Consider the following 27,018-nt stretch of genomic DNA (forward strand, 5'->3'; position numbering starts at 1 on the left):
TATCACCAAACAGAACCGCAAAGAGTACAAGAGATATGGACTAATTTTTACATGTCTAAGCTCCAGAGCAATTCACCTGGAAATGTTGGAAGATATGTCAACTGACGCATTCATCAACGCCTTAAGATGTTTCATAGCCATTAGAGGTACTGTCAGAGAGCTTAGATCTGACCAAGGATCTAATTTTGTTGGAGCAAAGAACGAATTGAACAAGGCTCTAAAAGAGATTGATAAAGAAAAGGTAACTGAGTACTTGTTAGAGAAACAGTGCAATTTTCACATGAATGCTCCAAATGCAAGCCATACAGGAGGAGTTTGGGAGAGGCAAATCAGAACTGTAAGAAACGTGCTAAGTTCAGTGTTGAAAAAGAACACCGGAAGAATAGATGATGCTTCACTTAGGACACTATTCTATGAAGTAATGTCCATTGTTAACAGTCGTCCACTTACAGTCGACAACATCAACGACCCAACAAGTTTGGAACCTTTAACTCCCAATCATCTACTTCACCTTAAGTCTGATTACATACAGCCACCACCTGGCAAATTCACCAAAGAGGATCTATATGCCAGAAAAAGATGGCGAAGAGTTCAATATCTATCAGAACAGTTTTGGAAAAGATGGAACAAAGAGTACTTAGCTCATCTCATGCTAAGAAGTAAATGGCAAACACCCAGAAGAAATGTCCAAGTTGATGACATAGTGTTAGTAAAAGAAGACGACTTACCTAGAAGCCAATGGAAGTTGGCCAAAGTCCTAGAAGTTCAAAAGGACAAAGACGGGCTAGTAAGAAGAGCTTTGTTACAAATAGGAGACTCAAAACTTGACAAAAAAGGAAGACGTCTCACAACTCCACTCAAGTTGGAACGTCCAATACAAAAGTTAGTTGTTCTGCTTGAGAGTAACAAGAGACACTTGAGAGTTGAGAACCTGATAGAAAATTCCACAAATTCATGTTCAAATCCTACTACTGAGAACATAGAATTATAGGTAATTTTGGTGGGAGTGTAGCTGGCCAGCTAAGACCTGTCCTAGGTTGCCATTATAGTTTATATAAATATACACCAAAACCTGCCAGTAACCTCAGTATAGTTCACATGTTCTTAAGTTTAAGCCAAACAGCAGACTTATTGCTGAAATGTATGTTTCTGAATGTTATATAACAGAATATATATGCATTGTGTTATCAAAGGCAACAGGGGGAAATATGCCTTTAAGAGTCATCACATAGATGAGCCAATCACAGCCAGCCTCACACCAGAGCCTCAACCAATCCTAGCTAGTTACACACTGAGCCTGTGTGGGAAACCCCCTAGCTAGATCATTCTAGAGTCATTGCTCATCAGAGAGAGAAGAGACCAGAGTTCCAGAGAAGTTTTATGGAAGTACAGAAGGCCAAATAGGTATTTAATACACTTATCTATGTTCCCATATTGTTTAGTAGTGTGAGAGTAGGCCTATATAGTGAATCTGTTGTTATGTGTTTACTTGCAGTTCCACCAAATCAAATCAAATCCAAATTGAATAAGATGTAAATTCATCTTCAGAGTACAAATTCAATCAGATACAGAGTACAGATTCAAGCCCAGAGAGTCAAATACATCTACCATCTTATGTTATCTGACAATCTTATGTTATCTGACAAGATTGAACTGTTAAACCACCTTTTGTGATTTTTATCCACCACATTTTGTACATGGACTATCTGCTGCACATGTTGCAGTGTTATATGAAGAAAAGTTGAAGTTCTTAAAGAAGTTATTCTAAAGTATTTGGTGTGCTCTTTAAACCTACTGCTTCCATAGAACGGTGTTAGAGGAATTACAGAGTAATAGACAGTCTGCTTAGACTAAAGAGACAGAGACTGCATAATTCTTCTAATGCCACAGCGCACAAGGCACTACATAGTGCTGCGCCTGCCACAGGAACCACTGTCAATATGTGCAGGGAGGAGCATCAGATGATGAGCAGTGAGATGATAAATGTATCCAATTGTATTCCTGATAGATTGCAGAGGTGAGATGGTGGGCGGAGCCAGGCAGCACGCTGACATTCCGGAAGTACAGGCAAACCAAGTGAGGACCGATTGCCCTGTATCCGTGGATACTTATCGGAGGAGCGTGCATTACTGCATATTATCATTACGTGCTGAGAGTCAAGGTGCTATTTGGTAATTGGATTCACGAGAGGGTGGAAGAGTTGTTTCTGATCCACATACCCCTGGAGTGCAGCACGAGGTGAAAATTGCACTAAGGCCAGATGGTGCTGAGCACTATGTGCACTCTTTTTATTTCTTTTTATTCTAGGGGTCATATCTCTTCTGAAGATTAGGACTAAGCATGCACAGCAAGTGATTCTTGAATTTGTGTTGATTGATTGGAGTGAGGTGACTCTGAAACCAGCTGCGATCCCCTATTGAGTATTTATCTGTGGTGCGCAGTAATTTTCAATCATATTGTGGGTACATTTATTAAATTATGTATATTTACACAAAGGGGGGTCTAATGGATAGGGATAGATCTGTGTGAGCCTACAGTTAGGTATAATTGCAGTAAAATACCTTTAAAATGTACCATTGTATTACTATGCTTAAAGGATACCAGAACTGACGTGACATGATGAGATACATGTGTATGTACAGTGCCTAGCACACAAATAACTATGCTGTGTTCCTTTTTTTCTTCCTCTGCCTGAAAGAGTTACGGTAAATATCAGGTATGTAAGTGGCTGACTCTGTCCTGACTTAGACAGGAAGTGACTACAGTGTGACCCTTACTGATAAGAAATTCCAACTATAAAACACTTTCCTAGCAGAAAATGACTTCTGAGAGCAAAAAAGAGGTAAAAAGGGGAGTTTCTTATCAGTGAGGGTCATACTGTAGTCACTTCTTGTCTGAGTCAGGACTGAGTCAGCCACTTACATACCTGATATTTAACTCTTTCAGGCAGAGAAAAAAGAAAAAAAATGAACACAGCATAGTTATTTGTGTGCTTGGCACTGTACATACACGTCTATCTCATCATGTCACATGTCACTTCGGGGTATCCTTTAATACAAGTGTAAATATCAGGGTTTTTTTTGTTAGACGCCATTTGACTTTTCATTTTTTTATTTCATTTTTTATAGACTGTATTTTGCCGTTTCATTTCTGTTTATTCAACCTATTTAGCACTAGATTTTCGTTTATAAGCTATAAACGAAAAATATTGTTTTACATTACAACTTATAATTTCGGCTATATCCCGCGCCCTTTTTCCCAGGTGATTTTTTTTTTTGTTGATGCACGTGGCTGCCAGCGTCTAGATCCTGAGGGAGGTGAGTTGAAACGCTCGCTACGCTGCACTTTCTCCCTGTACCTCCTGGCAGCTCCCCCGAGTCAGGCTCAGGATTACTGCTGCTTGCTTTTTTTTTTTCCTACCCAGAGCCTGACTCGGGGTTACTGCCAAGGAGGACAAAGTTCTGGAAAGGATGGAATTGTCCTACCTGGGATACGGCACCATCTTCTCCTTCAGCTTCTTCAGGGTGGCCAGGTCTGCCAGCTCAGAGAACTTGTCCAGCTTCATGCGCATAATCTCCGCCCCCTGGCTGATGATGACCATGGAGCGGGGGTCCCTCTGATCGGGGACCGCCGTAAAGCTGAGATCCTGCTGGAGACACAACAGCAGCTTACATCACACATGAGGAGCTCTGTAGATAAAGGGGTGAATTGGTCATCCTGAAGCATCTCAAATTCACTGCTCCTTTCTTAGAAAGGACACCCGAGGTGAAAATAAACAAATTAAATAAACGATTGTTTAAATGTACGGTTTAAGTTTTAACTGGTTTATTGTTTTTGCTCAATGACACATTCATTGAAGTATGCCAGAGCTAAAATTTTTGAACTATTGACCATTTTTCTCTCTTTCCTGCTCTCAGAAGTCATTTTCTGCTAGGATAGTTAGGTAGTTGTAATTTCTTATCAGTGAGGGTCACATTGTAGTCAGGACTGAGTCAGCCACTTACATACCTGATATTTTAGGGGGCTCCCACAATGGCCCCGGATTGTGCATTACCCACAATGGCCCGAGATTTCCCAGCATGTCTGATCGATACATTAACATTGATTCATTTCAGCCTGAAATCGGTCGAACTGTTGATTGGGCATGCTTCTTGCAGCACTGGTTTTCTTCCGATCCAATAATTATGGAATCAGATAGTTGATCAGTCACCAAATCGCTAGATGTATGGCCACTTTTACGCTCCTTTCACAGCATGTCCGTTGCGTTGCAACAGACAATATTGCAATGTGCAACATCAAGTGCTGTGCGGCGATTTCCAATGCGGTAACTGGCTAATGTATGTGTTAATGGCATTGAAGCATTCTTTTATTGTACTATATGCACCACATCATGTAAGGCCTGGAACCCACTACAAATCGCTATTGCTACCGTTTTTAATGGGCGTTTTGTAAGCGATTTCATGATCGTTTTCTGGCGATTTTGGTAACGATTTTAAAAAGTGTAAGTGTTTTGCCAGCGATTGTGTAGCGATTTGCGATTAACGTTTTTAATTCTGATTGGTCCTTTCAATTAATTTTATTTTTATTTACAGTGTGCAGTCATTTAAAAACGCTAGCAAATCGTTCTGTGTAGGTTTTGACGAGCGATTACGCCAGAGTTTATATACTTTACATTGCGCAAACACTAAAGCAAAACGCTAACGCTCAAACATGCTGCATGTCCTTGAAATTTTGCTAATCGCTTGGAATTTGGCCCATCCATTAACATTAGCTGAGCGTTTAGGGAACCCCCCTTACGCTCAAAAAAATTGCTCTAGTGGGTTGCAGCCCTAATGCATTGTAGCGTTGCAAACTTATTGCCTCGCAACCTGCACTGTGAAAGGAGTCTAAAACAATTAACAGTGTTCATTTGCTAGACTGGTGGCTGAAGTGAGTAAATTACCTCTAAGAAGTCACTATATATTTATTGGCCTCAATTCACTAAGCTTATCTCCTGTCTTTAATGAAGTTTATAGAGTGATCACCATGGTGAGAAGGCATGTAGTATTCAGGAAACATTTTACCTCAGGCAAACCTAAAGTTAACTCTTCTGTCTTTAAGTTAACTCTCCAATCCTTAAAATAACTCCAGAGTTGAAGACCGGCTGTTCATTAACTGTGTGTGAAAATAACTACAGAGGAGGCAAATTAACTACAGAGGAGGTAAATTAACTACAGAGGAGGTAACGTAAGGAATGGAGAGACAAGATAACAGAGGCGTATCTAGAGGGGTGCAGGCATGGCTCTTGCCATGGGCGCCACAGCATCAAGGGCGCCATGCCTGCTACTGTGCTGCAACGCTATGCCTGCCCCTGTGACTCAGATTTCAGATCAGATTAATTCTCTTATCTGGGGAACATGGGTACTTAATTTATATATGTAGGGTGCACTTGGCTTAGTGTTAGAAAAGAGGACAGAGAGGGAATAAGAAGAGATATTTCCAAAAAAGCAAAAAAGTAACTTCAGCAATATCCTGAGCAAAAAACATAGGCAACCATAACACATGTATGCGAGAAAGGATGCTGTTTTTAGATGAGAGGGGGGCTCTGATGGGGGGGGGGGGGGGGCGCAATTTCAGTGTTTGCCATAGGCCCTATATTACACAGATACGCCCCTGCAAGATAACTCTCACTGGCCTCAATTCACTAAGATCATGCTGGAGATAATAAGGCAAGAGAAAACTTACCTCCACACAGTAAGAGAGTTATTTTATCTCTTCATTCCTTACATTACCTCTTCTGTAGTTAATTTACCTCCTCTGTAGTTAATTTACCTCCTCTGTAGTTATTTTCACATGTAGTTAATGAACAGCCTGTCTTTAACTCTGGAGTCATTTTAAGGATTAAAGAGTTAACTTAAAGACAGAAGAGTTAACTTTAGGTTTGCCTGAGGTAAAATGTTTCCTGAATACTACATGCCTTATCACCATGGTAACAACTCTAGAAGAGTTATTAAAGACAAGAGATAAGCTTAGTGAATTGAGGCCACTGTGTGTAGGTAAGTTTTCTCTTGCCTTATTATCTCCAGCATGATCTTAGTGAATGAGGCCAATTGTACAACACACAAGCATCCAGTTGAAGCTGCCTCATTTTTCTTCCTGGTGTGAGTCAATTACCTGATCATGTGACCAGCGGCCGTCCCGCTCGAAGCAGCTCTGAATAAAATCCACATCGACTGCTCTCTGTCGGTGACATGTAACAGTAAGTGCCAAATACTAAAAATGTTAAAGAGGACCTGAACTCTTGCACAGGACAGAAGGAAAACAGAGAGAAATGCACCCTGTATGTATTTATAGAGTGTAGCCTGTCTAGTTCCCCCTCATCTGTGACTAATCACAACTGTAATTTGATATCTCGGCGGTGTCAGCTGGCTGCCTCGGCAGAGCAGCTAATTTGTAAACACAGGATGTTAACCCTATGTCTGCTTCCACAAAAGCAGGAAGTAGACCCACTGCAGATCTATTGCAGGTTTTGTATCGGCTGTAACAAAAAAAAGTTTTTCTTTAAAGGGAAGGTTCAGGGAGGGTGGGTAAAAAATAAAAATCAATTTCCACTTACCTGGGGCTTCCTCCAGCCCGTGGCAGGCAGGAGGTGCCCTCGCCGCCGCTCCGCAGGCTCCCGGTGGTCTCCGGTGGCCGACCCGACCTGGCCAGGCCGGCTGCCAGGTCGGGCTCTTCTGCGCTCCAAGGCCCGGAACTTCTGCGTCCCACGCCGGCGCTCTGACGTCATCGGACGCAGTAGAGCCCGGAGGACGTCCGATGACGTCAGCGCGCCGGCGTGGGACGCAGAAGTTCCGGGCCTTGGAGCGCAGAAGAGCCCGACCTGGCAGCCGGCCTGGCCAGGTCGGGTCGGCCACCGGAGACCACCGGGAGCCTGCGGAGCGGCGGCGAGGGCACCTCCTGCCTGCCATGGGCTGGAGGAAGCCCCAGGTAAGTGGAAATTGATTTTTATTTTTTACCCACCCTCCCTGAACCTTTCCTTTAAAGGTTATTATGCTGTTGCTTATCTTTTAAAGCAGAGAGGAAGTTCTGAGTTCAGGTCCGCTTTAATCTGATGTTTAATAAAAGCAATTAAACTTTTTCCTTTAAAACACCTTAAGGCCTTCAGGTTCACATCTAAAATCGCAGTCGCTGATGGCAGTGTTTTGTGATTTTGTGCGCGATTATTTTTAGCGTCTCCAGTCACTTACCTGCGCGTTGCAATTTTTTTGTAAAGTGCTTGTTTTTCCAGTTTGTGACGCAGGTCAGGAAGTGAACTCTTTGACCCGGAAAAGAATAAATACAATGTATTTATTCTTAAAAGCGCTGGGGAAATCGCTATACTAAGCGCTTTTTCAAGCGTTTTACGATTTCCCTATACCTTCCATTGAGGCAAATCGCCCCAAAAATGGTACAGGCAGCGCTTTGCCGAGCGGATCAGAATCGAACCGCTCAGAGGTGAAAACTCTCATAGGGAATCATTGCACAATCGCTTTTAGGGCGATTTTGAAAATCGCTGGCGATTTAAAAAACAAAACAAAAGCGCCCTTAGTGTGAACAAGCCCTAATTTAGTACAACAGGTTTATGTTTTACCTGAATCTATATAATGTGAATATGACTTTTTTATGCCTGAAGCAAACTTGTGAGGATGTTCTATAACCGGTTCAGCACCACAGTCCGAAAATCTCATGCATCCGAGCAACATTCACCTCCCATTCACTCGCCTATAAATTTATTGCTACTTATCACAATGAATTGATCTATATCTTGTTTTTTCCCCCACTAATTAGGCTTTCTTTGGGTAGTACATTTTGCTAAGAATTATTTTTTTCTAAATCTATTTTAACAGGAAGATTAAGAAAGAAATGAAAAAAAATCATTATTTCTCAGTTTTTGTCCATTATAGTTTGAAATTAATATACGCTACCGTAATTAAAACTCGTGTATTTTATTTGCCCATCTGTCCCGGTTATTACACCGTTTAAATGATGTCCCTATCACAATTTATAGTGCCGATATTTCATTTAGAAATAAAGGTGCATTTTTTTCAATTTGCGTCCATCACTATTTATAATCTTATAATTTTAAATAATATAATAACATATTCTCTTGACATGCATATTTAAAAAGTTCAGACCCTTGGGTAACTATTTATGTTTTTGTTTTTTTTTAATTGTATTTTTTATTTAATTTTAATAAAAAAAAAGTGTATGTGGGTAATTTTTGGTGTGGGAGGGAAACTGCTAATTTTAAATGTAAAATAATATTTTTTTTTTTTTATTAAAAATGTATGTGGGTGCAGTTTACTATTTGGCCACAGTGAAAAAAGTCCTGGATGCGAACTATCTCGCATCTAGGAACTAAAATGCTGGGGAGAAGTTTCCTGGGGGCAGAAATACCGCGCTCTCTGGAGAGAAAGCGTCGGTATATCTGCTGGGAAGTTAGATCGGTGAATGGGAATTATATTCCCATTGACTGATCGGGGGCTAGCGGTGGGAGCGCGCGCACCAACCGGCGGCAGCAGCAGTGCCTATCTGGACGAGGAAGATCGTCCAGATAGGCTGAACTGGTATAATGCTGGGTACACACAGTACGATTTTCCGTGCGATAGATGGATCAAATAGATAAAATCCGTCATGTCCGATATTGCTCCCGATCGTTTCCACGCTCGATTTCTCATAGCGGTGAATGGAAAAAGATAAGAAAACGAATTAAGATAAGAGAATTGAGCGCAGAATCGAGTGCGGAATTGTGCCGAAAGAACGATCGGGTTGCAAAATTGCACATAAAAACGTAACGTGTGTACCCAGCATAAGTCATAGGAGTTAATTAATCCTCCATACAATTCCTATGGTCAAAATGTGACCACAGAATGCACTCACCCTCCACTGTGTCTGTAATCGGACACCATAAGGTCACTCCCTCTGTGTGATAATCGTCCAATGACTGCCTCCTGAGGGCTGACAGAATAGGGACAGTCTACAAGTTTTTCAACCTGTGTACATTTCCTGTGAAGGTGCTAGTGTTGGGCGAACAGTGTTCGCCACTGTTCGGGTTCTGAAGAACATCACCCTGTTCGGGTGATGTTCGAGTTCGGCTGAACACCTGATGGTGTTCGGCCACATGGCCGAACTAAGAGCGCATGGCCGAACGTTCCCCGAACGTTCGGCTAGCGCTGTGATTGGCCAAACGGGTCACGTGGTTCGGACCCGAACGCGCTCTGATTGGCCGAACTGTCACGTGGTTCGGGTAAATAAATACCCGAACCACGTCATATCTCCGCCATTTGTCTGTGGGTTTAGCTTTGGGTAGGCAGGCAGGGTAGTTCGCGCTCCAGCCACGCTAGCCAGGGTCCCCCCAGTCATTGTGTCGCTGCTGGGAATAGTAGTACACCGCTCGCTCAGCCACACTATATAGCATTCTGTTTACTGCCACTCTGTGTACCTCGCTCAGCCACACTATATAGCATTCTGTTTACTGCCACTCTGTGTCTGCTGGGAATAGTAGTACACCGCTCGCTCAGCCACACTATATAGCATTGTGTTTACTGCCACTCTGTGTACCTCGCTCAGCCACACTATATAGCATTCTGTTTACTGCCACTCTGTGTCTGCTGGGAATAGTAGTACACCGCTCGCTCAGCCACACTATATAGCATTGTGTTTACTGCCACTCTGTGTACCTCGCTCAGCCACACTATATAGCATTCTGTTTACTGCCACTCTGTGTACCTCGCTCAGCCACACTATATAGCATTCTGTTTACTGCCACTCTGTGTCTGCTGGGAATAGTAGTACACCGCTCGCTCAGCCACACTATATAGCATTCTGTTTACTGCCACTCTGTGTACCTCGCTCAGCCACACTATATAGCATTCTGTTTACTGCTCTGTGTCTGCTGGGAATAGTAGTACACCGCTCGCTCAGCCACACTATATAGCATTCTGTTTACTGCCACTCTGTGTACCTCGCTCAGCCACACTATATAGCATTCTGTTTACTGCCACTCTGTGTCTGCTGGGAATAGTAGTACACCGCTCGCTCAGCCACACTATATAGCATTGTGTTTACTGCCACTCTGTGTACCTCGCTCAGCCACACTATATAGCATTCTGTTTACTGCCACTCTGTGTCTGCTGGGAATAGTAGTACACCGCTCGCTCAGCCACACTATATAGCATTGTGTTTACTGCCACTCTGTGTACCTCGCTCAGCCGCACTATATAGCATTCTGTTTACTGCCACTCTGTGTACCTCGCTCAGCCACACTATATAGCATTCTGTTTACTGCCACTCTGTGTCTGCTGGGAATAGTAGTACACCGCTCGCTCAGCCACACTATATAGCATTCTGTTTACTGCCACTCTGTGTACCTCGCTCAGCCACAGTATATAGCATTGTGTTTACTGCCACTTTGTGTCTGCTGGGAATAGTAGTACACCGCTCGCTCAGCCACACTATATAGCATTGTGTTTACTGCCACTCTGTGTACCTCGCTCAGCCACACTATATAGCATTGTGTTTAGTGCCACTCTGTGTCTGCTGGGAATAGTAGTACACCGCTCGCTCAGCCACACTATATAGCATTGTGTTTACTGCCACTCTGTGTACCTTGCTCAGCCACACTATATAGCATTGTGTTTACTGCCACTCTGTGTCTGCTGGGAACAGTAGTACACCGCTCACCCGCCACTGTATAGCATTGTGCTCTGTGTCGCTGCTGGGAATAGTGGTACACCGCTCACCCACCACTGTATAGCATTTCTGTACTGCCACTGTACTGCTGCCAGTCAGCGTGTACTTTAAGGATAAGTGAAATGAGGAAGAAATCCGGTGAAAGAGGGAGGGGCAAGGGAAGAGGTGTTTCCCCTGACGGTTCACGTACAGGCCACAGGGGAGCACCCAAGAAAACCCACTCAATACCGCCCATGTTGTCCAGGACAACAACCCTCACAAATCCAAAAGAACAGGACCAGATAATTACTTGGATGACCTCTCAAGCGTCCAGCAGTGGGTTAAGCAGCACCAGCACATCACGCACGAGGTCCGAGTCCTCAGCCAGTTACAAGGAGCCAGTGGGCACAAAGCTGACACAACCGGCAGCGACACCACGCACACAACTGCCAGATAACCAGTCTGATGAATTACCTCAGGACACAATGGGGTATTCGCAGGAGCTATTCCCAGCCCAACAAACTTCCACCTTTCAAAGGTCAATGGAGGAACAGCCAGAAATGTTGTGCCCGGATTCACAACCATTAACTGTGGGAAATGCACCGCGCGCTGAAATACAAGACGAGTCCGAGGAGGACTCGGAAACCCAAATCCCAGAGCAAGTTGGGCAGGAGGGGTTGCAATTGCAGGAGGTCGGCCGACAAGATCTGGAAGACGACGTTGGAGTGAGCTGCGCAGAGGTTGTTCTGGGGAGCTCTACTCCACGGCGGCGGCCCCCCACAATGACATATGACGAGTTTCAGGAGATGGAAGAGGAGGGTATGGACAATGTGGACATAGACCCAGATTTTGTTTGTGAACGAGAACATCGCCGTCATAGCAGCAGCACAGATGAGTCTGTTGAAGAACCCACTGCTGCACGAGTTCGCCTTGTGCCACAAGGTAGGCGGCGCGCAATTTCAGGCACCACAAGCGTGGAAGTTCAAGTGAGAGGCAAAAGAGGCGCAAACAGAAATCGCCAGCAAGGCAGGTGCTCCAAAGTCTGGGCTTTCTTTGAAGACTGCACTGAGGATGGTACTATGGCGATTTGCAAGGTGTGCAAGACCCGCCTGAGCAGGGGGAAAAGTATTAACAACCTCTCCACCACCATCATGAGCCGCCACATGCTATCCAAACATCCCACTCTGTGGGCAAACGCGGCAGGACAGGGTACCAGCAACACTGCCTCCCTTGGGGTCACCAGACTCACCACCAGACCCGCCTCAGCAGCAGCAGTAGCCCAGCCATTGCGTGGTTCACAACATTCACAAACATCAGACGACGCTGACACTGTCACTTTCCGGAGTAGTGCTTTTGAGGTCTCCCAGTGTTCATCAAACACAACAACCAACAGCCCTTCAGTGTGCAGCCCTACGATTCAGTTGTCTGTCTCGGAGATGTTTGATCGCAAGAGGAAATTGCCAGCAAATGACCCCCGGGCCGTGGCAGTAACAGCCAGCATAGCCAAGCTTCTGGCCTGCGAAATGCTGCCATATCGAGTGGTGGAGACAAACAGCTTCAAGGGCATGTCAGTGGCCATCCCACGTTACGTGGTTCCCAGCCGCTACCACTTTGCGCGCTCTGCAGTGCCTGAGTTGCATGAGCACGTGGTCAGCAAAATAACCCGAAGCTTGAAGAATGCCGTTGCCTGCAAGGATCACCTCACCACTGACACCTGGACGAGTGCGTTCGGCCAGGGTCGATACATCTCCCTTACCGCGCACTGGGTGAACCTTGTGGAGCCTGGCAGCGATTCCTCACCTGCTACGGCGCGGGTGTTGCCCACGCCGCAAACAGCTGCACCGCCGTCCCTCCCACTGGATAACAACAGCAGCACCTACCTCTCTGACTCCTTCTCCTCCAACGCATCTCAAAGCTGTACCTCATCCGGAAACGCTAACCCAGCAGCAGTAGGATCCTGGAAGCAGTGCAGCACAGCTGTTGGCATGCGTCAGCAAGCGTTGCTGAAGCTGATCTGCCTTGGGGATAAGCAGCACACAGGGGAGGAAATTTGGAGGGGAATAAAGGAACAGACGGATTTGTGGCTGGCACCGCTGGACCTAAAACCGGGCATGGTTGTGTGTGATAATGGGAGTAATCTCATTCGCGCTTTAAGGTTGGCTAAGCTGACACACATCCCTTGCCTGGCGCACGTGATGAACCTAGTAGTTCAGCGGTTCCTGAGGACATACCCAGGCGTGGCCGATCTTCTGTTGAAGGTGCGACGAGTGGCCAAACATTGCAGAAATTCCAGTACTGCTTCGGGGGCACTCGCCAAGATGCAGGAGCGCTTCAATCTCCCCCACCATCGCTTGCTGTGTGATGTCCCTACGCGCTGGAATTCTACGCTGCACATGCTAGCCCGCTTTTGCGAGCAGAAGAGTGCAGTGGTCCAGTACATGACGGCGCAGTACCGAGGCGCATCCGGACAGCTGCCAAGCTTCTGTGGATCCGATTGGGCCAACATGTTGGACCTCTGCCAAGTCCTCCAAAATTTTGAGCAATCCACGTTGCTTGTGAGCAGTGACAACTCTTCAGTCAGCATTACCATACCACTGCTGTGTTTACTGAAAAGGTCAATGTTGAAAATCAAGGAAACAGCTGTCATGATGCAACTGGGGGAATCTGAAGGAGAAAATGATCAGCGTGATGGTACCAACATCAGGCCATCCGCCTCAGGAAACGCTGGCCCCAGCAGCTATGACGAAGAAGAGGAGGAGGAACAGCTGGAGTTGGAGCAGGAATTTCCTGCCACCACTGACGAGGGCCAGAGCGGTGCACGTTGGACTTCCACAATTCAGCGCGAATGGTCAGCAGAAGCAGACCAGGAAGAAGGTGACGACTATGATGCATCACAACACCTATCACAACGCTCACAAGAGGATGATGAGGATTCTGGCAGGACTCTGGCACACATGGCTCAATGCATGCTAGACTGCATTGAACGCGACCCACGCATTGTGCGCATTCTGGACAACACCAATTACTGGGTTTATACCCTTCTGGATCCACGGTACAAACACAATGTTCCAAAACTGCTTGAAGAAAGAGTCAGACAGGTCAAAATGGAAGAATACCAGCAGGCCCTTGTGGAGACTTTAGAGAGGAGATTGACATCCTCCCCCTCCTCTAGCCAGTTGTACGCCGACAGACTGACTTCCACGAACCCAGGACGACCAGGAGGGCAGCAAACAACACAAGCTGCAGCTAGTGCCCAAAAGGGAATGGTATCGGCAGTGTCCTTGGAGTGGGAAAATTTTCTGACACCCATGCAGCAGCACACAGAACAGCAAGCGTGCAGATCCACCTCCAACACCGATCGCCTGGAGAAGATGGTCAAGGACTACATGTCAGATGGCGTAGCTGTGTTGAACAATCCATCTGCACCCTTCAACTATTGGGTATCGAAGCTAGACACCTGGCACGAACTGGCAATGTACGCAATAGAGGTGCTGGCTTGCCCGGCAGCCAGCGTTATGTCGGAACGCTGTTTCAGTGCTGCCGGAGGCATCGTCACAGATCGGCGTATCCGCCTCTCCACAGAAAATGCAGACCGTCTGACTCAAATTAAAATGAATCAATCCTGGATTGGAAACGACTACGCAACACTCCTGGACCCCAACCAAGTAACATGAACAATGACCATCTGTGATGGGTTAGCGGTTCCGGTCCCTGTTTATTGAACCTCTCATCTGTAGTACATTTATGACTGCATGGCGGCAAAAAGCATTGCTATATCCGCACGCTATTTGTCCTCATGCAAGGCCTGGGATGCTGTGTCTCAAAAAGCGTGGCCTTCTCCTCCTGTGCCTCCTCCTGTTCCATCACGTGTGCTGCTGCTGCTGCTGCTGCTGGGTTAGCGTTTCCGGTCCCTGTTTATTGAACCTCTCATCTTTATTACATTTATGACTGCATGGCGGCAAAAAGCATTGCTATATCCGCACGCTATTTGTCCTCATGCAAGGCCTGGGATGCTGTGTCTCAAAAAGCGTGGCCTTCTTCTCCTGCGCCTCCTCCTGTTCCATCACGTGTGCTGCTGCTGCTGCTGCTGGGTTAGCTTTACCGGTCCCTTTTCTCTGTATTACATTTCTCTGTATTACATTTATGACTGCATGGCGACAAAAAGCATGTTACCTGTGCAAAGAAACATGACATTTTCCACATTTAAAAGACAGTTTTTCCTTTGAAACTTTACAATCAATTTTCTCAAAAACTATAAGCTCTTTTTCAAATATTTTTTTTCCTCTTGTACCCACTCCCAAGGTGCACATACCCTGCAAATTTGGGGTATGTAGCATGTAAGGAAGCTTTACAAAGCACAAAAGTTCGGGTCCCCATTGACTTCCATTATGTTCGGAGTTCGGCGCGAACACCCGAACATCGCGGCGATGTTCGGCGAACTTTCCCGAACCCGAACATCTAGGTGTTCGCCCAACACTAGAAGGTGCGCATGCAGTCATTAGAACATTGCTGCAGACTGAGACTATTTTTTAAGAACCCTGGGGAGCTCAGGTGAAGGGAGGAGGGAATGGACCGAGTAGGGAGATTCTAAAAATTCCAAAGTTTCTGTAATTCTTTATCTGTGTGGTGGGCACATGCAATCATTAGAACAATGATAAAGAGAGCAGGCAGTTTTTTTTTTTTAAATGGACCCTTCATTTTTACAGACTGTAAATCAGTTTGCGCCTCTACCATCCCCTCCGCCCTGATAGGGCTTTAGGTCAATGCATGGTAGATCCGGCTCTGCATAATTCATGTGTTATGAGGAGTGTGAACTGTTAGGGATGGAACTCACTATAGGAATCGCTGCAGCGCTTTTAAATCGTGCAAGCGCTGTGTGCAGCATTTCCTAGTCCAATTGTGACCATGTTTGCAACAGTAAACTATACAGAACTTACGATTCGCATTTTGTTGGTTTTTTTTCTTTTAAATAAACTTTATTATACTTACTGAGTGTTCTGATGTCCGGGTTCCCTCCATAGTCTCGCCCCCTAATGGAAGAGGTTGTAGGTGCGTCTCTAGGACCAACCAGAGAAGAGCCTGTAACCACTTCTTCTTGGGGGTAGGGCTACAGATGGAAGCCGGGCATTGGGACACTCAGTAAGTATAATTAACTATATTTAAAATTACAAACGCTCAGACCCCAAATCACTGCAAAATTGATTTTCAAAGCAATTTCGCAGCGCTTCTATACATAGCATCGAGCGCTCAGAATGCTGTATGTCCTGCGATTGCAATTAACCCTTATCACAATTGCACTAGTAGGTTCCCCAAAATTTTTAAAACATTTGCAAAGCGGTTTTTGGGATTGTCGACTATCTAGAAATGCTGCCAAAATTGCCCTAGTGGGTCCGAGCCCTAATGCAGACTGGACATAGACAAAGCCTGCATGGAACAGATTTTTTCCTAGATGGGTCTGAGCTTGTTCCTGTAGGCTTATAAGCAGGGCGCCAACAGAGAGGGGGGGGGGGTGCAACTATCACTGCAGTGAGGCCCCCCCAACAGAGGTGGCATTACCCCAGGCCCGAAGCGCAAGGCAGAGCAGCAGGGGGTGGGGATGCAGCAGCGGGGCAGAGCAGGCATAATGCAGTAACTCACCTTCCGAGATACCGGCCTCTTTCTACTTCCTCTGCTAGGCATCCCGTGCGTTGGTCACAGCTCCCCTAATGATGAAAGTACCAGCGACCCCTGTGATGACAAGGGGTTACAACGCGGAGGTCGCCTGGGAGAGGAAGTAGTAAAAAGGCTGCGGGGGATCCCGGGAAGGTGAGTTACTGCGCTATGCCCACTCTCCCCCGACACAACTCTACTGGCTACCTATACTGGAGGCACCTACCTACCTAGATATCCTATACTGGGGGCAAATATACTGGCTACCCATACTGGAGGAACCTACCTAGCTAACCTATACTAGCTACCTATACTGTAGCCACCTACCTAGCTATCCTATACTGGGGGCAATTATACTGGCTACCTATACTGGAGGGACCTACCTAGCTAACCTATACTGGAGGAAACTATATTGGGGGCACCTATGCCTGGCTACCTATACTGGGGGGGGCCTATAGCTGTCTACCTATACTGAGGGCACCCAGGGAGGGGGGAGGTAGGCCTGATGATTTGTGAGAGGCCCCAAAATCTCAGATGGTGGACCTGCTTATAAGTGCCTTGAATAGCTTATGTCTAATAAATCACATTTAACGATATAGCCCACTTCCTGTATCACAGACTGCCTGTGCTGAAGGCTGAATTCATTTTCTAAAGCTGGTCTTATCTATAGAGAGAGCGGGATGTGAGGATCTCACGAAGTACTGTCCGGGCTGCAGGGAGTCGATGCGCAGGTAGACGGCCGCCATCAGCTCTTTCGGCAGTTCCACGTTGGCCGGGTCTTCAGAATAGGACACCGGTAGACCGTATCTCCTGGCCAGATCTTCCACCGAGTAGATACTGATACCAATAAACACAGAAAGAGCTGCTTAGTATGATGTAGGGTTCAGCATTATTAGAGAATTAAACTTGAGGCCAGTTTTATACCTGACCAGTGCGTTACAGTGCGATGCTCTGCCCCCATCGTATTGCACAGCACAAATTGCCATTCATACGACCCTGCAGCAGAGTGCTCACGGAGCTCTGCTGTCATAACGACGGCAGAGCGAGGGGGCTGCAGCGACAGGAGAGAGATGGGTCTGTACGGCGTGACCTCTGTGAGCCCCGTTTTTGTTCCAGCAGTCTTTGGTCCTTAACCTCCTTAGCAGTTATCACGAGTCAGGCTCGGGGTAGAAAACAACAAGCCAGGGGCGGTAACCCCGAGCGTGACTTGTGGTAGCCGCCGGCAGGACAGAGCATAGTGTGCAGCGGGCTTTTTAAAGAGAAACCATAACTAAGAATTGAACTTCATCCCAATCAGTAGCTGATACCCTCTTTCCAATGAGAAATCTTTTCCTTTTCACAAACAGAGCATCAGAGGGCTCTGAATGGCTGATACAATACCACAATGGTGAATGTCAGGACTATGGTGCTGTGTGATGTCAGGACCATGGTGCTGACATCCCACTGTGGGAGCCTTGTTGCACTGTGAGAAACAGCTGTTTCCAAATGCAAAAAAAGCAAGCAGCATCTCCTTCCACTGGCATCACCTTGCCACTTGCCAGCAGTAAAAATGTCACCATGTGATAAATGTCTGAATGTAAATCAGGAAAAGGAAAGATTTACATATGGGCAAACACTGACTCAATCATTTATACAGAATTATTGTAAAAATTAAGCATTTTTATTACATTATTTTCATGGGAGTTCCTCATTAACTCACCTCCCGAGGGATCCAGATGCAGACAGCCATTCTCCTCGCTGTCCTCTGAGTCTCTGCATCCCTCGGGTGAGATCCCTGCTTGTCGTCATGACCACAGACGGCTAGCTCACTGCGGGGTTACAGTACAACCTAGAGGACAGAGGGAGAATTGCAGCGCTGGATCCCAGGGAGGTGAATGCAGGGTTGCTGCAGATCACTCAGTGGTGTGATTTTTTTTCCCCCGGTCTTAGGGTCTAAAAGCCTGCAAACAAATGTCACCACTTTTAGACTTTAAAATCTGGAGCGGGGGGTTAAGGGGCCAGACACTGCTGGTACTTAAGTGGTTAAGGGGCTTTTTATTTACAGCTGCATTATGGGATGATTCTTGCATGGGGTTCCCCTTTAATGATCAGCCTCGGACTCACCCCTTCTCAGGAAGGATCTCGGTGGCCTCCTTCATGTGGCTGAAACCAACGCCACTAATTCTGGAATTCATCTCCAACTTTTCTGCTAAAAGGGAATAAAAAAAGGCATAAAAAGAGACCTTCTGAATACATAAAGCGACAGATAGCATTGCAAGAAAAGTATTGATTCCTGGATTACCTGGTGCAGATGTGACCGGTCCGTAACTAGTAACACACTGCCCCGGAGCCACCATATTTACTGTCAAGGCGAGACACAAGTTAATGACCACTTGGGCCTTTTTTAAGGGAACTTGATGAGAGAGGGATATGGAGGCTTCCATATTTATTTCCTTTTAAAACAATACTAGTTGCCTGGCATCCTGATGATCTCTTCATGATTTAAATGAGCATTAATTACTGCAGGTGTGCGACGGGGACATAAGGGGTTATTTACCCATAAATTTGCTCCCTCCCTGCGCTCCAAATAGCTTGCACGCGTCCTATTGGACGCATTGCAAGCTTCGCCAACCCGCACTTCCTCCTTCCGGCTTGAAGGTGGAAGTGCTGGTTGGCGAGGCTTGCAACGAGTCCAATAGGACGTGTGCAAGCTATTTGGAGCGCAGGGAGGACACTGATTTATGGGTAAATAACCCCTTGTGTCCCTGCAGCACACCTGCAGCACTTGAAATTTACTCGTGAGAGCATCCCTAGCGGCCACCCATAATTTCCACTCCTTGTACATAATTACAATGGGCCTCTGTGGCGGCAGCCAAACGTTCGCCACTAGCGGGCGCCCCTGCTTCTGAACACACACCCTTCAGTGGCATTCTACTCCCCACTTGTGTCACAGTCTTTGTCACCCACCTGAGTGATGGAGAAGGATATTCCTCCCCAGGAGAGTCTCATGCTGTCTGATCCACTTGTGGAAGGATGGACACTGGCTGAGATCCACCAAACGCAGAACATCACAGCGGCCCTGAGACAGAGGAGGGAGGTCTCATCAGAGGTGATAATAGATACACCCAGGAGCCGCTACTCCCAACCTCTGCACCGACTGCCTGTAGACACGCCTCCTCCTGGGACAGTTCATCACTGCAGAGGGAAAGGGGGTGTACCAATATCCTCACCTTAATGCATGATCCGTGGGGTAGGCATGGTTCATACAGTAACACACTGCAGACTGAGATGAAATGAACACTTCACACCACAACGGATTTAGTTCCAAAAGAGGGACCCTCTGAAAAAGGGACAGTTGGGACCTATGACTAACTATGACTTATCTTAACTTCCTTGCGACCGCCTAATGCCAATTGAAGGGCGCAAGGTGGTACTGCATCACTGTACTGGGGACAGCTGTCCCCTAGAGAAGCCTATGAGAAGGGATCGCCCTGATTGGCTGACAGGGTGAGGGAGGGAACTACTGTATTAACCAGTTCGCATTCAGTCGTTTTTCACTTTATGCATCCGAGCTATGTTCACCTCCCATTCATTAGCCTATCACTTTATTACTACTTATCACAAGAAACTGATCTATATCTTGTTTTTTCCGCCACCAATTAGGCTTTCTTTGGGGGGTACATTTTACTAAGAGCCACTTTACTGTAAATGCATTTTAAAAGGAAGAATAAGAAAAAAACGGCAAAAAAATCATTATTTCTCACTTTTCGGCAATTATAGTTTTAAAATAAAACATGCCTCCATAATTAAAACTCACGTATTGTATATGCCCATTTGTCCCGGTTATTACACCGTTTAAATTATGTCCCTATCATAATGTATGGCGACAATATTTTATTTGGAAATAAAAGTGCATTTTTTCCGTTTTGCATTCATCACTATTTACAAGCTTATAATTAAAAAAAATTGAAATATTTCATCTTTACATAGATATTTAAAAAGTTTAGACCCTTAGGTAAATATTTGTGTTTTTTTGTTTTTTTTAATTGTAATGTTTTTTTGTTTTTTTTTTCAATTAAACATTTTATGTGGGTATTTTTGGGAGGGTGGGATTTAAATTGTATTTGTTTTAGTAAATATGTGTATTTTTATTTTTATTTAACATTTAGCTGTAGTTTACTTTTTGCTAGTTTTTACTTTTAGCTATGAGTTTGTTTACAGTGACGTCACTCTAAGCGTAACACGTACGCTTAGAGCGACGTAAGGGAAATAGGAAGCAGAAAAAGCTAGGCTTCCGAGAGAAGCTGTCGCTTTTTCTGCGGGGGAGAGGAATCAGTGATCGGGCACCGTTGCCCGATTCACTGATTCGCTGGCTACCAAACCGCGGGCCGGGAGCGCGCATGCACGCGTGCGATCGGCCACGGGAACGCGCAGGAGCGCACATGGCTTCCTGGACGTGAGTTTCACGTCCAGGAATGTCAAATAGATAAACATAAATAAATAAAAAATAGCAATATTTATAAAAAAAAAATAATAAAGATCACAGCAGCGAATCTCTGTCGGTGGGCAGAAAAGGGGGGGGGGATAAATTTGTGTGCTCAGTTGTATGGCGCTGTAGTGAGCCATTAAAGTTGCAGAGCACTAATTTGAAAAAAATAGCCTGGTCACTAGGGGGGTGTAAGCCTGTGGTCCTTAAGTGGTTAAGTGAGTTTCCACCAGTGGCATAGCAGTAGGGGTTGCAGAGGTCTCGACCGCACCGGGGCCCTTGGCTGGGCCCTGTAGGGGCCTCCTTCAACTGCAGTATTAGCTCTTTATTGGCCCTGTGTTGGTAATAATCACTTCTATAGATGCTTTGAATGGAGCAGTTATCATTAACAAGCTGTTCCCCATCCCCTTGTTGCACCTCTGACACTGTGCATGTCCTTAGCAAGTTTTGGTGCGCCGCATCAATTGTATGTTTAGAGTGCTTGGGGAGGGGGGGAGGAGCAATGTAAATTCACACTGGGGCCCATAACTCCTTAGCTACGCCACTGGTTTCCACCACTGGGATTCTTTTTTGGCTCCTATGTGGATCCATTTATCCCCTATTTTGACATTGATGCTATTATTTACTACCTCAATCTCATATAATAAAACCCCTGTCTCTGCATCCTCCTGTGTCTGTGTGTCCGGGCCTGACCGTTTGCTGTCTGTGAACCTTGTTGCATTGTGGGAAAAAACAGCTGTTTCCAACTGCCAAGCAAGCAGTATCTCCCTCTGTGCATAGAACTCTCAGTAACGAACATTCCGTACAGATCACCTGGCAGAACTAATGATGTCACCACAAGTGATACATTTCAGAATGTAAATCAGGGAGAGGAAAGATTTTACAATGGGCAAACAAACACTGACTAAATCCTATAGAATAAAACCCCTGTTCCTGTGTCCATGCGTAGGTTGTGCCTGGCGCATGTGCAGCTTGTGAGCGGACTTTGGACAATGGTGGAGGACATGCACACAGGACGCATCCATGTGTGCGTAGTGGGTAGCGGGCGTGGCCTGGAGCCCATTTTTAACGGGCGGGCCTTTTTACTAGTTAAATATACATTTTGATGGAATGGATGATGAATTGTTGCTGTTTTTATTGTTTGATATTGGACCAATTATTAAAGTGCAGTATTTTATCCTGATATACGGTACTTCAGAGTGTTGCTGCCTTTCAGTGGTGAAATTCTTGTTCTACTATTCTATATGCCATGGCACGCTCTTGATAATCAGTGTGGATATATTATTTGAATAAGGGGCGTTGCTAGCCCCAAAGATCAGTAGCACGTGCCCTGGATCTATTCTGGGGTACCCCGGATGTCCTCCAGGCAGAGTAGAGGCACCACAGCACCCAGCATGGCACCACAGCACCCAGCGTGCCCCACAAAGGCACCATAGCACCCAGTATGGCACCACAGCACACATCCATGGTGGGTATGCTGGGTACTGTGGAGCCTCTTTGTTGGCATATTGAGGGCTGTGATGCCATGCTGGGTGCTGTGATACCTTCATGGGGGCATGGGGGAAGCTGTAGTTATTCTATGAGGGCATGCTGGGAGCTGTGGTGCCTCAATGGGAGGTCTGTGGGAGCATGGGAGAGGGTCCACTAGATGGTCAGGGCATGGTATGGGGAGACTGGACCAGCTCGCCCAGCAGCATTCCTGACCAGCCAACACAGAAGCCAAGTAACTCTGCCTAGTTCTCTGGGCAGGCCTACTTAGACTGCTGCCCGGAACCTAAACTGAGAAGGATATAGATTTTTCCTTTTAAAATAATACCAGTTGCCTGAATCGCCTGCTGATCCTGTGTCTCTAATACTTTTAGCCACAGCCCCTGAACAAGCATGCAGATCAGGTGCTCTGACTGAAGTCAGACTGGATTAGCTGCATGCTTGTTTCAGGGTGTGATGCAGCCACTATTGCAGCCACAGAGATCAGCTGGACTGCCAGGCAACTGGTATTGTTTAACAGGAAACATTCATATCCCTCTCAGTTAAGGTTCCCTTTAAGTTCATGTAAATTTGGCTCCACCCATGAACACACCCACATCCCAGTACATGGCCACACCCATTTTTTGTTTGAGTGCCTGTGACATATGCGCAGTCACCCACCAATTCCTGTTCCCTTTGCTGCAGTTTACCATAAAGCCTCAGACCCTGAGGGAATCCTGAAGACAGTCAGAACTGCAGGCCAAGTAACCTTTTGGATTGGTTGGTGAGTCCGCACACAGTCCAATTTCGATTGTATATACAATCGATACAATCTGTGCTCTCATTCAGAGGCCAGGTCGCTGCCACCAATCCGCAATAAAAGCGTGTGAATGCGCTAATTCTAACTCTAGCTAAATCCTGTAGGAAAAAGGGTTAATTTGACAACCTTTCTAGAGATAGCAAAACTAACAATATTTAATATCAAACAGTTATGGTAACATGTCTCTCTGAAGATGTGAATTCTTTTGGCGGAAATTTGTTTCAGAACAGCACTTAGACGAACGATTTTTAAATCGTTTATTAAAAGAAATAATGCAGAACAAAATATAGTAATAGAAACAAATAGATACAGAAATAATAAGGGTTCAATATGAAAATAATAGCTGATTACAGTCTGAGCAGTTTGTCAAGTTACCGTGTCCTTTGCGGTAAGTCCCACAGAGGTATGTGGTCCAATTCTGGGAAGTTCTGTGGAATAGGTATTAATCCGTTTATCAGAGGTGGGACAAGGTCCTCCGGCACCCAGGCTGAGACACCAAAGTGCGCCCCTCCATCCCTCCCACCCCAGCGGTCACACACTGATTGCTATTAGACTAAGAGGTACCACAGGGCCACAAGGCCTCCCCAACACCTTAATATCTAGTTATCTGGCTTGCAGTCACTGCTATGTATCCCCTTTTCTTATTTCTTTATGCTTCAAACACAATTAGGAATGACAGCTGAATGAATTGTGCGCCCCCTCCTACACTGCGCCCTGAGGCTGGAGCCTCTTCAGCCTATGCCTCGGCCCGGCCCTGCCATTTATCATCCAGCCCAAATCCGTGATGTTACAGGAGGGCTGGGGTCTCTCTGTCCAGGCTGAGTGTCAGTCGGTTTTAACTCTTTCTCTGCCAGAGGGTGTGGATGGTAACAAGAGAGGTTGCTCCACCCTTAACAATCTGACCTCAGGCTGCTGAAGTCCGCCCCTATTGTCTGAGGGACAGAGTTGGCAGTTTCTCCAAGTATGCCATAACTCGGCGGATATCTGACATATCATATAAAACCCAACATTTTACATTCCGTCAGCATGCGCTGAACCAATCGATATCAAACTCGCTTGGAGTGCCCCCTTCCCTGCCTATGTAATCTATCTCTCAAGCTGGGAGATGACTAGGTGATCGATTAACGTCTCAGAAGGGGTGCTGCGCTGGTCGCATGGCGCACTGTGAGTTGTGGACCGCTGGTCCCAAACGGTTCCGCAATATCCATCGAATTATGGACTACTATGAAATGAGATATCAAAAGCTCATTAAGCCAGGGACATGTCTCTGGGTATTCTCAGGACAGGCAGGAATGTCACCTAATGATTTTACGATACGTTCCTGTATCCTGCTTCTTATCAGCAGTTCCTTGTAGTAGATCTGTGCTATGTGAATGCCTCTGGTTTTAGGGTTTATTGCTGCTCTCCTTATTGAAGCATAAACAAACAACCACATCCCCCCAGTGCAGGGGTTGTGAGATTGATAAGCACTGAGTTCCTAAAAGCCAGGCACATGAATTAAAGGGGCTCTCCAGATCATTGTTTGGGCACCTTTACATGCACTTGCCGCACTGGCGTTCGCGGAATCGTGACAGTGCCTAAAAGTGCCCCGGATGTCTTAGGATCCTAGCAATGCCCCTACACCAATTTGATAAAAACAATCAGTTGTGCAGAAAAATCTAAAGTTGTTTTTTTTCTATTAGAGCGAATGTCCCTTTTTTTGTATATAAAGGTGGCCACACACCATACATTTTTTTTTACATTTCTTTCTAATTCAAGATTCACTCAATTCAATCAATTTTTCAAATTGTGACATTTGAAAAATCCGACCAATGTACCAAACGCATGTTAAATTTTTCTCCAAAAAAAGATTGAAAACTCTGAAAAAATTGCTTGCATCTCTACGTTATGAAATTGTCAATCTACCACACACCATGTAATCTTGCAAAAAATTTATCAGAAAGTTCCCACACTCCCAATCTAGAACAATTTAAGACAACGAGAAATCCAATTGAATAAAAAAACATAAATAAAAAAAAAGCTTTAGATTTTTCTGTAGAATCTACAGTTTTTTTTCGAATTGACATAAAATCAGACCATTTAATATATTTAATACAGAACAATCTATACATTTTCACACTTAAAGTGAGTCTGAAGCTTAGAACAAAAACAAACAAAAAAACAGATACTTACCAAAGGAGAGGTAAGGCTCAGGGTCCGATAGATGGGTCAGAGACTGCGGGAGGTTTCGGGCCTCTGCAGGAGGTTTCGGGCCGATCTGCACTACGCATGCGCGAGCATTGTTTCTTGCGCGCATGTGCAGTACAGAGCCACCCGTCTTCGGGAGCACTCAGGCTCCTGAAGACTTCTGCAGCCTCCCGCAGTGGGAGATTTGAACAAGGGAGCCAGGGCTGGAATGGCTTTATAGGAGTATCAGGTTTTATTTATTTATTTTTTAAATACACTTCAGGTTTGCTTTAACCCTCCTGGCGGTCTATTAAAAACCGCCAGGGGGCAGCGCAGCAGTTTATTTTTTAAATCATGTAGCGAGCCAAGGGCTCGCTACATGATAGCCGCTGTGCAGCGGCATCCCCCCACCCGCTCCGATCACCTTCGGCGATCTGCAATCAGGAAATCCCGTTCAAACAACGGGATTTCCTGGAGGGCTTTTCCCGTCGCATGGCGACGGTCGTGATGACGTCGTCGACGTCGTAACATCATCGGGAGTCCCGATCCACCCCTCAGCGCTGCCTGGCGCTGATGGGCTAAGGCTGCGCAAGGGGTCGGGGCGGGTAGCGGCGAATCGGCGCGGAGCGATCGGTGTGCACACGCAGCTAGCAAAGTGCTAGCTGCGTGTAGCAAAAAAAAAAAATATGCAAATCGGCCGAGCAGGGCCTGAGAAATCCTCCTGCGCGGCTTACCCCGAACGTTACCGCCAGGAGGGTTAACCACTTGAGGACCGTTTTTATAATACATTTCATTATTTTTTTTATAATTTTTATATCGCTCTCCAATCACAGGAATCGGCTGTCATAGGCATCATCCTATGAGAGCCGATCGCTCCCGTCTCCCCCATGGTGACAGCCGTGTCACACGGCTGTCCCCAGTACAGCGCTGCCATAGATCACAGCGCTGTACAGAGTAAATAGACAGCAGTTTTGCTGTCTAACAACCGCCGCTGGGAGACTGATGATGGAGCGGAGATGCGCCAGCACCGGCATGCACGATCTCCTCCTAAACCCCGCCCCAGGACTTCACACCAATTGGCGTGGAGCGGTCGGCAAGCAGTTAAGCAAGAAATATATTTGACATAAAACATTGTCCTCTCTGTGCGTTTACCTTTGTGACGAAGATGATGTTTTTGGTCTCGTGGGTGTCGCCCACCATCACCTGGCTGTGGTGACACTCCTCCAGCTTGCAGTGGTCAGCCAGCGTCTCCAGGGATTCATCTGACCAGGTGGAAAAGAGATCCATGAACCTGAGAGGGAGATCACTGATGAGGGAGAGCGGAAAAGCTAACAGTACCCATACACCTCTCGATCTGCCACCAGATCAAACATCTGATCAGCAGAGAGCAGAGGCGTATCTAGAGGGGTACAGGCATAGCTCGTGCCATGGGCGCCACAGCACCAAGGGAACCATGCCTGCCCCAGTGCCTCCCAGTCACTCAGACATCAGATCCTATTAATTCTGTTATCTGGGGAAAATGGCTACTTAATTTATGTATGTAGGGTGCACTTGGCTTAGTGTTAGGAAAGAGGACAGAGAGGAAATAAAAAAATATATGCCATAAAAGGTAACTTCAGCAATATCCTGAGCAAAAAAAACACAGGCAACCATAACACATATGCCAGAAAGGAGGCTGTTTTTAGAGGAGAAGGAGGCTCTGACCGGGAAGGGCACAATGTCAGTGTTTGCCATAGGCACGATATGACCCAGATACACCCCT

The 27,018-nt window shown here is 46.0% G+C and overlaps 1 protein-coding gene across 1 annotated transcript in view; it reads right to left on the minus strand.

Annotated features, from left to right (window-relative positions):
* LOC137518036 (cyclic nucleotide-binding domain-containing protein 2-like) overlaps window positions 1–27,018 on the minus strand; it is an 88,898-nt gene that overhangs the window by 12,450 nt on the left and 49,430 nt on the right. Inside the window, exons 7-12 of the mRNA XM_068235224.1 lie at window positions 26,409–26,547; window positions 19,285–19,396; window positions 18,442–18,526; window positions 17,034–17,175; window positions 6,154–6,219; window positions 3,486–3,649 (exon numbers count right to left, since the gene is read on the minus strand). Of these exons, the coding sequence (XP_068091325.1) occupies window positions 3,486–3,649; window positions 6,154–6,219; window positions 17,034–17,175; window positions 18,442–18,526; window positions 19,285–19,396; window positions 26,409–26,547 (708 nt within the window). The remainder of the gene's footprint in view (window positions 1–3,485; window positions 3,650–6,153; window positions 6,220–17,033; window positions 17,176–18,441; window positions 18,527–19,284; window positions 19,397–26,408; window positions 26,548–27,018) is intronic.

The sequence above is a fragment of the Hyperolius riggenbachi genome, chromosome 5, assembly GCF_040937935.1.
Source record: "Hyperolius riggenbachi isolate aHypRig1 chromosome 5, aHypRig1.pri, whole genome shotgun sequence".
Classification (NCBI taxonomy): domain Eukaryota; kingdom Metazoa; phylum Chordata; class Amphibia; order Anura; family Hyperoliidae; genus Hyperolius; species Hyperolius riggenbachi.